The sequence below is a fragment of the Sinocyclocheilus rhinocerous genome, unplaced genomic scaffold (assembly GCF_001515625.1).
Source record: "Sinocyclocheilus rhinocerous isolate Xijiao unplaced genomic scaffold, SAMN03320098_v1.1 scaffold1156, whole genome shotgun sequence".
In the NCBI taxonomy this organism is placed as follows: Eukaryota; Metazoa; Chordata; class Actinopteri; order Cypriniformes; family Cyprinidae; genus Sinocyclocheilus; species Sinocyclocheilus rhinocerous.
Genome location: NW_015630041.1, coordinates 473621 through 484124, shown reverse-complemented (window position 1 = coordinate 484124; position 10504 = coordinate 473621). Strand labels below are relative to the sequence as shown.

General features: G+C 36.4%; 1 protein-coding gene across 1 annotated transcript in view; it reads right to left on the bottom strand.

Moving 5' to 3' along the window:
- LOC107739887 (threonine aspartase 1-like) overlaps window positions 1-10504 on the bottom strand; it is a 33907-nt gene that overhangs the window by 4452 nt on the left and 18951 nt on the right. Inside the window, exons 11-12 of the mRNA XM_016552133.1 lie at window positions 4058-4165; window positions 2918-2991 (exon numbers count right to left, since the gene is read on the bottom strand). Coding sequence (XP_016407619.1) covers window positions 2918-2991; window positions 4058-4165 — 182 coding nt within the window. The remainder of the gene's footprint in view (window positions 1-2917; window positions 2992-4057; window positions 4166-10504) is intronic.

The window sequence follows — 10504 nt, the reverse complement described above, 5'->3', positions numbered from 1 at the left end:
CTTTTTTTCTTTTATCAGTCGAAAAATAATTTCTAGTGGCTTAAAAAAGTAACGGGTTAATAATCAAAATAAGTAATAGTAAAAAAAAATAATTAAAAAAAAAATAATAAAAACTGAAATTCCTACTGAGGTCATGCTACATAAAACATGACAGTGTATTTATTGTGTTGTCAGTTGAACATACCTTGAATGAGGTTATGTAAATTCACCTCCAATCATCAAGTCTGAATCGGACTGATTCTTCTTATAAATGACAACAGTGTTTTAAAGTTGAACACATTTCAATCTACTCAGTGGTGTTTTATCTGGAATGGTTCACATGTGGTTGGGATTACCACTGCTGGAAATAATTACGAAGTCTTAATGCAACCTGGAGATTAGACACAATTCTGTGTGGCAAACCAGATATTCACTTACTTAGATGGACATCAAGACTCAGCCAAAAATTTAAGCAGTTGGATATAATCAGAAAATGGCTTTGTTTGGGAGACCAAAAATATGCCATTAAAATTCTTTCTTAATTGCCATGTAAAAGATGTGTGTATGATGTGTTAAAGAGCTGAAAAACAGAATGTTCAAGCCAGAACTGGGCCGCAGTGTAAAAACAGATCTATGACAATGACCATGCTTCAGCTGTGGTTTTCACATACAATTTTGTTCTCAACCACAATGTGCCATCCCTCGTTTCGAGAGGCTAAATGGAAGAACAGAAAAGCGAGCAGTGACACCGATTAGTCAAAAACCAGAGCGGGAAGCAGAGGACATGAGAAGACTAGTTGTTCTCCAACAGCATTGATGCGTGTGGATTTGGGAATTCAGCTGGAAGGTTTGAAATCTTGCCATCCCATTGCTCTAGCAGAAAAAAAAAACATGTAATCCACATTCCAGGCTATCTATTGGATAACATGTTTGTCAGTGCACCAAACACAAAGGCTCATCTGTCTCCTATGTGTACACAGTTTCATGGCCAGAAATATCCTATACACAGCAATAATTTTATTAGGTTATAGGTTTTATGAAGTCTTGGATCAGATGGACATCTTACATTAGTCTGCATTTTTTTAAAATTATGGATTAAAAATAAAATAAAAAAAATTACATTAAATTAAATTACATTAAATTAAATTATTATAAAATGAAATAGGAAACAGTTAAAAGAAAAACAGATGCGTGCCTGTATATTAAATGTGTGCAGCTCTTAAAGCGATAGTAAACATGCTGCTGCTTGTCATTAAAGGGATAGTTCACCCAAAAATGAAAATTCTGTCATTATTTACTCACTCTCATGTTGTCCCAAACTTGTATTCATTTCTTTCTAGTGCTGAATGCAAAAGAAGATACTTTGGGTAACCAAACAGTTGCTGGTCCCTATTAACTTTGAAAGAAGGAAAAAAAAAATACTATGTGAGGCTGATACATGGGGCAACTTTTTGAGCAATGTTGCTGGGCAACTTTAGTTAATGTTGCCGTCAACGGGCAACCAGGTGAGACAGAGGGCCCACGACTGATCTAAAGTATCCAGATTGAAATGTGTTACCCATTCTCGATGGTAAAGTGCCCAAGCAACATTGCTCAAAAAAAGTTGCCCGGCAAAATTGCTCAAAAAGTTGCCCCATGTATCATCAGACTAAGTCACTGGGGACCAGCAACTGTTTGGTTACCCACATTCTTCAAAATAACTTTTACATTCAACAGAAGAAAGAAACTCATTCAGGTTTAAAACAACTTTGCAGTTTGGACTTGAATGAAGAGAGAGAACCTGCACTTAAAGGGATAGTTCACGTTCCCACTGACTTGCATAGTGTTTTTTTTCTCCATACTATGGAAGTCAATGGGGACCAGCAACTGAAGGTGAACTATCACTTTAATCTTTTCACAGGCATTTTGTTTTCCTAGTTAGACAGATATCGTGATGTATCATTATAGGATTGTCTAGCAATATATCGATTATAGCAGAATTGCTGTATTGTGATATTATCGGTACCGTGAGCCATGTATCGTGTATCGTATCTTGTCGTATTGTGAGGTACCTTGTGATTCCCACCCCTACATGTTAGTGTAAGAGATTCATCAATGCCAGGCATGAAAGGCAAAAAGCTTGAAGCAACAGAGAGCCACCGCCTTCCAGCCAGCCTGTGCCGACAATAGACCGGATAAAGAGTACACTGGTTCCTGCAAGAACTGACTAGAGCCCCTGTTCAGAACACAAACCCAACAAAAGGCTACTCTAAAATGGGCCAATGCACCCTTCCAGACGTGCTCTGAGCTACTAGCATGAATAGAAACGGTTAAAACGGCACACACTCCAAGAGCTGCGGACTGTGTTCTATCTCGCTGAGCTGCCAATCAGCTCTGGGCTTTCATCTCATCAGACACACACACATACGCAGCAGCACAATGCATGCAGGAATGAGAGGAATGTTTCTGGAATGGTACAGGAATGAGCTGGTGTCTTTCTTCTGCAAGGTTTCTTTAGAGTCATCAGAAGAAATAGCCGTCATAATTCAGCAGCACTGTTCATTTTGAACAACTTAATTTTATGAGTTCCTGCTACCAATTATATACCAGAAACACATGGACTGAGCATGCTAAAAATATAAAAAGCATATTAGTGGACATTTTCTGTGTTCTTACCACTTCTTGGGCATGAGGACTTCCTAAGATTACTTTTTTTAACTGACTGCCAAAGCTAAGCCAATTGGAGTTTTGGTAATATTTTAATAATACATTTGAGTAATAATACTAACAAACATTAATAATGATGACTGTTAAGTCAAGCATCACTATTACTATTGCTCACACTTGAACAAACCCTTTACGCTAAAGATGTGTTCACAAAAAACACATGTGGTTCATTGTTAACAGTGTAGCGATGAAGAGCCTATAATGAGGGAGATCAGATGTAGGAACTTCTTACCCTGGCTTTACTGTCCTGGGCAGACATGTATCCCACACACATGCTCTCTGTTGTATGGCTCCATAGAAACTCCACTGTGAATAAAAGAGAGACACAATGACTGTGAAATACAGCTATTAAAAAAGTCCTTAGAATATTACACTTTCTATAAACCTGGAAGAGAATTAGAACACCGATAGGAATTTCAAATAGATTTTTTTAAATAGCTTTTTTTTAAATTAATTAATGAAATACTATATTTGTATAATTTATAGAAAGTGAGAGAAAGTGAGTGACGTGACGGCCAAGTATGGCCAACCATACTCGGAATTTGTGCTCTGCATTTGCTATAAACTCAGCAATACAATTAGTTACTTGTTATACACTCAACAAGAATCCACAATGCTTATTTTACTTTATTTAAACCACTATTCTAAAAATCTATTCGAAATTCCAAAGGGAACCCATGGCGAAATAGCCTTCTGAGTTGGCCTGCAAATTGAAGTCAAGATTGAACAGTTGATCAACACATCAGACAAAGACTGATATTGAAAAGCACATTTCATATCGGTCTCAAATGTTTTCTTCCATTGAGTGTCGGCCATAATCATAACAATGCCTTTATTCTCTGAGGCCAGACCACACTTTCAGACCTGTTTATTCTGTTATTTGTGAATGCAGGGAGCTGCCATGTTTATCCCTGAATGTTTAAACAAAGACGCCTGGAAAAATAGTCAGAATCTTTAGACAAGAATGTGAGGGAGGCATCAGAAAGAAACAATGTGGGGGGAACAACAACATTATAAATGGCTTTCAGGGAATCTTCAGTGATGTTCAGATGTTCCTCAAATCCTCCAATTGCATTTTTGTCCTTTAAATACTCTATCTTATCCACACAGCATATGAGATATTTTTCAAAAATAAAAAATTCCAACCCCAAACATTTGAATTAAGTTAATAAAATGGGGAAAATGACTGGAAAAAATTATATCACTTTATATTATTCCTGTTCTTCAGTCTTGTTATTTTTATTTAACTTTTTATAGCCTGTCTGAGGATCGCTGCATTCTGTTCCATTCTTTTTTAATGTTTTTGAACACACAATCATCTAGATTTGAGATGTATTCAATTTAAGCTAAGGCAGGACAGAGGAGCACGTACCCAGCAGAGCCTGGATGTCTTCAGAGCGCTGGGCTTCTCCACATGTGCAGCACCTCAGAACGATCACCCCACCCAGAACACAGTCTTCGCCAGCCAGGAACGGCGAACCTTAAACACAAACAAGCCAAATGCACTTCAACCATGACCCTCTTTCTACTACAATCAGTCTATTTAGATGTGAAGTAGAAATTAAAGCATGTTGGAGGCATCTAAGAAAATCCAGCGATTCGGTCAATGATTTATTAGTTATGCTCTGTTCTGAGAAGTTAATGAAATGAGCGGAAAAGCCATACATTTCCGTACTTTCCCATGCCAACCTAAACGACTGAAAACAATTATTCTTTCCAAAGGTTTTGTTTTATTAACCAAATGAGAAAAATTGGGAGCAGAGCTACTTTTCACTCCTTAATAGGTTAATGATGGAATTAGTTATTTCTTGTAACCCCTCGCGGAGTCCTGATAAAGAGACTCTGTTGAGAAAGCATGAAAATGCTCATACTTTTCCAAAGAGGAAAAAAACTAAAGATTTTGAGCTGCAAAACGGGCTTCAAACCCATTCAAATGATTGCATCTCAAAACTGGCTGCAGCATAGGTTTGAAGCACTCAAGCATAACATCAGTCCACAGGAGGGAAGAGAAATTTCACCTCAGATAGGGGCTCGATTTCATTAAAGCCATACTGATTTTGAATATCATGTTGTGTTCAGCTTGTTTACACAGAACACAGCTCTTTTTATGACACCTCTCAATTAAAACCCTTCAATGAAAACCTGGACGACCTTCACACAGAACATGGTCTTAGCACCACACTTTAAAAGACACCTTAAAACTGATCTTTATCAAGTATTCCATTAAAAAGCCTTTTATTCTTTTCTTCTGTTTCATCTAAGCATCCCCACAGTGTAATCAAATTTATTACACAGCTTTCAGGAACACTTGATTCTGATTGGTCAGTCACAGCATCCTGCAGTCAAATAGTGTAATAGTATAAACTAGTGTTGTAGTCAAGACTACTTAAACCGAGACCAAGTTGAGACCAAGACCAGAGAGTGTTGAGACCAAGACAAGACCAAGAGTTTTAGAGGTTTTGACCGAGTCAAGACCAAGACCAAACAAGCACTTCTCAAATTCGTCTGAAAGATCCACATTTTCTGCCCAAGAATTGTCTGATATTTAATCAATAAATATAACTTGAATATTAAGACACTTTATAGAGCGGTTACCAATCAAATGAGATCACTAACAATAAAATGCATCTTTGCACTGCAGAAGTGGCACAGAAGTTTCATTTGAATTGGTATAATTACAGCTGCATAAATATGGTTGAGACTAATGTTTTAAAAATACATTTTTGGAATTATAGAGATATGATGGAAAAATAAAATGATTTTTTTGTGGCTAGGTGGCTGCAAATCACTTAATGAGCGAGTCACTGAATCTTTCGTTCAAAGCAGCTGATTCATTCAGTAACGAATTCAGTTGCCCGGAAATGCACAACAGTTCTGCTATGGGTTTGTTTGGAACTGTTTTCGCTGGCGAAATAACAAAAACTTGTGTTTAAAATTGTGTCTAAAATGTATTTGACTTAATATTAACTTGTTTGTTGAACGTTTGCATAAAATCAACATTATGTTTGCAATTGTGCTCATATTCATGAAAACAGCTCTCTTGCTCTTGTGATATTGCTCAATTACATGTCAATTATATTATATAATATAAAAATAAGATCTCATACAAGTACTTTTTTGCAATCATATCTTAAAATTTTGGGGTATTTGTATTAATTTGGGTGAAATTTTTGACAATTCCCTATTAAATTCTGACCGGGCACAGCAGTATCAAATGAAGTTATTTATTGCATTTGAAGCAGTACAAATGCGTTCGAGACCGAGACGAGACCTTCAAAAAATGGTCTTTAAGACCAGTTTTGAGACCAAGACCTGTCTTAAGTACTACAACACTAGTATAAACATGGTGGCACTCCACAGTCTCTTTCTTCTCACATAATAAAATAATTTCAAATTAGATCGATATTTCAGGTCCACTTATTTAATTATCAGGTAAAAAAAAAGTGATAACCAAACCAGACGTAATGCGAAGGTGCAATGCAACAAGGCAACATGCAATAAAAGGTTTGTTTTGGATATTTATGTAGATTGACGCATCTCCTGCAGTTGTGCCCAAAAAAAAAAAAAAAAAAACCTTTTTGCATAATCTGATTTATTAGTCCAAAATCACTAAGATGTTTCACTGTTTGTATAACTCTGCTTGTCTGTGTTCATGGTGTTTCATAAAATGTTGTTTTCATACTGAACCTCAATTGACATGTATTAGCATATTAAATTGCAAGTGCCGTTTCTTCATTTGCATGCTAAATTGTGATTGATCTTCCAATCGCAATGTGAAAGTCTCTACTGTCACTTTTGATCAATTTAAAGCATCATTGATGAATAAAAGTATTAAGTTTCTTTAAAAAAAAAAAGTCTTACTGACTCCAAACTTTTGAATGGTAGTGTGTAAATTCATATAGCATATATATTAAATTGGATTAGTCAGAATGATGAAAACCAAGTCGAGTTTATGAATATGCTTGAACAATTAATTAAAACAAACCACTCTTAAGAGTCATTTGTTCATTTTAAACAAACCTATTCCTATAAGATTGGCTTTGATATGCTAAACTGAGTTCTTCAAGAGCAAACAATCTAACTTTTGAGAGGTTTGACAGGTCAGGTGTACCCACAGGAACTAAGTTAAAAGAAAATGTATAAAAACCGTTAATCTCACTGTCAAAACACAGAAGACTTTCACAGTCATTTGCTTTTCAGCAGCCAGTTTTCAAAAGGGAGGGGAGTGTAAAGAAATGCCTTTAACACAAAATGTCTGGCAGCCGTTCAAGCCTAAGAAACCATAAAGCCTAAAGAAAATAGCCGTGTTGTTTCTGTAAACACAAACGTGGGCCTCGTAAAATATCAGGTAACTACAACAAAACTCTGTGCGAGTTTGTTGCCATGACAATTAGATGCTAATTTCTTTTCTTTTTTGTTGTTTTAACAAAAGAACGAACGAACGACTGGCTCCACCGTTGGCTCACTATTTTCAAGTTACCGTAAACCCTCTCGTTCTCTCTCAAGAAATGGATGTTACTGGCAACAATACCACAAGTTAACAATTAATTTAACAAGCAAACAGTGCCATGATAGTGCAAACTCAATTTCCAGTGGAAAGTAAATAAAACACAGCAAACCAGAGATGACAAGAAACGGACAAATGTAGCAAAAGGAATCAACCCTAAGCGAAACCACAGCGAGCGCTGCAGAGACTAACAGGGTTGACCTGAGAGAAAGCGAGCTCTTTGTGTCAGTTTGAAGCCAGAGTGATTGTTTTTCTCCTCCTTTTGATAGGAACGCCTTTTAAGTTGGGAAATGAAAAGCAGGTGCACCGCTGGAGCGCACACTTGAGCGGCTTGTCCTCACTGCCATGCGTTTTCAATTTTGAGAAGGATGAAAGAGAAATGCATGCTGAAATGGCCATGGGGGGAGAAGGTGATAAAATGTGTGATTCTGCTTTTGTTTTTGGAATGGCGGACGATCAAAAACAAAAAGGCACAAAACACAATGTGAGTTTCGTGCCTATTGCACGAGTTTGTGTGATTATAAAGTAAAAATGTTAACAGGGAGCACACATGTAAAACAGCGCTCAAGAAACCTGTCAGGAAAATGTCTGGGTAATATTCCTCAATAAAAAATGAGAAACTGTATATTGCATAAAGGGGAAAAAAGCTTATTTTAGGGCCATTTAAGACCAGATCTCAGATCATCCAAAAGTTTGACAGGACAGGTGTCCCCACGGGAACTAAGTAAAAAGAAAATGTATAAAAATAGTTAATCACATTTAAAACTGCGCTTGTAATATTTCAGACCTGTTGAATCAAGCAATAGGGCATATCTCAAAAAATCTGTCAAGAAATGTCTGGGTAATATTTACCATCAATGAAATTACTGTATATATTGCATTTAAAAAGCCTGTTTTTGGACCATTTAGGATCTTAAGATTTGTTGCATAATGGTTTCATCTTCATGACAAAAAATGTGCTTCTCAATTCTTTTAAAATTAATATTAGTCTTAATCTTTATATTAAAAATATAAAAAATTTGTTTTACTTTATTACAGTGATGAGAACATTTGGATAATTGCCATTAACAATAAAGTGACTTTTCAAAGACATAAAAAAAATATGTTGTGGGTAGGGCATGCTTAATTAGCCCTAAAAATTAGTGTTATGCAAAATAAAAAATCTATACTTTTTTTTCAAGATGCCACTGTGCAATAAATAAATAAACAAATATATAAATAAATGAACAAAGAAACTAACTAAAAAAAAAAAAAACCTTTAAGGCTGCAAAGACTGACCAAAATCTCTTTAAAAAAAGAAGTGTGACCGACAACTTTTTTTTTTTTTTAAACCAGAGGAAACCTTACATGCTGCACCCCTGTGCAACATGCCAAGCTTGAATGAATCCCAGTCTCTCTTCAGTGAGCCAGGTGTGTGTTCACTGCTGGGCTCAGGCCAGGCCAAAGGTGCTTTCACACAAGGGTGCCGCAGGACAAAGGATGAAGGAAAAGAAAAGAAATATGGCCTTCATCATAGTGTAACACTCTTTGGAAGTTGTGTAAGTGATTATGGCACAGGGAAGCATATTAACAGAGGCTACAGTTTGACAATTCAAAGCCAAGCAGAGCATTTTACAAGCTGTCTGATTGTTAAAAGCAACGATGTGCCTTGTGAAATATTATAATAAAGTTACAGGTGCAGTTATGCTGAAAAGGTTCTTGTGCTATGTCGTGGTGTTTAACAAAGTAATTGCAAATTTACTGCACTGAAAAGGGGAGATGGAATAAATTAAACGTTTAATACATGTTACATCAAAGTAATGCACAATACACTCACCATGGCCATATCAGGTATATGCACATATGATTCAATCCTCTACCTCCCCATCAAAATAAGAGACAATTAACATAACCATGGTATAATACAATAACACACATAATTATTTATAATATACAATACTGTTCAAAAGTTTGATGTCAGTAAGATTCAGCCTTGGTGAAGAAAAAAAAAAGTAAAAACACTATATGCTGTAAAATATTATTACAATATAAAACAACTTCATTCCATTTTCATATATTTTAAAATGTAATTTATTCCTATTATAGCAAAGCTGAAATCTTCCAGTCTTCAGTGTCACATGATGCTTCAAAAATCATTCTAATATGGCATTTTGGTGCTCAAGAAACATTTCTTCTTATTTTTTATTTATTTTTATTTTATGAAAGGGGTCATATGATGCGATTTAAATTTTTCCTTTCTCTTTGAAGTGTTACAAGCTCTTGGTGCATAAAGAAGATCTGTAAAGTTGCAAAGACTAAAGTCTCAAATCCAAAGAGATATTCTTTATAAAAGTTAAGAGTCAACCACGCCTACCTAAAACGGCTCGTTCTAACATGCCCCCACATATCTACGTCACGATGTGGGAAGATTTGCATAACGCCGGCCAAATGTTCACGCAAAGAAAGAAGGCGTAACTTTTATTCTCGCTGTAGTATTGTTGTTGCCGCCGCCACCATGTTGTGAAGGCGCTGTGTGTTTCATTGTGAAAGCGAAACTACTTTGTCTGGTATCCGCTTCGTCATGCCTGGAGCTGATCCGTGCTGGTCGCTGAGGAAATACATCAACTTCGCGCTGTGGATCGCCGGATCGGTTTCACCGTGGACGAAGCGGAGTCCAGCCCATGGTCGTCACATGTGGTTGCCGCAAGCCCGCCCACTGCCGCTCACTCAAGCCGCTCACTCAAGCCGAAATAAGTACGTTTTTTATATTTAAAGAATTTGCCACTGACGATTCAAACGCGAGTTTTGAGCAGTGTAGAGTAGCGTTTGTAGTTTGTAATTTCTCCGATCACAAATGCAGACATGGTTTTATGTTTACGAGGCGCGATGCAATGCAACGCGTAAAAAGACCTTATAAGTCATTATAATCCGTAATTATGTCGGTAACTATTTTTAATGCAAATATGACATTATTTGACCTAACCCTAACCTAACCCTACCCCTACCCTTACCCCTAACCATAGCCCATAACAAAGACATCTCAAACAATGTAATCTTTGCATTAAAAATTACATAACTGAGCGAATGACACTTAATGACAGTTGTCATAAACATGCATAAAAAACCTTCATATTCATGACATGTCATGTCATGATTATGTAGGTGTCATGTCATGATTATGAAGGTATCATGTTAGTCTTATGCACACCCCTTCAAGTAAAGTGTAACCAATTACTTTAATAAAGTAATTGAAAAAGTTACACTACTATTACATTCTAAATAGGGTAACTTGTAATCTGTAACCTATTACATTTCCAAAGTAACCTTCCCAAC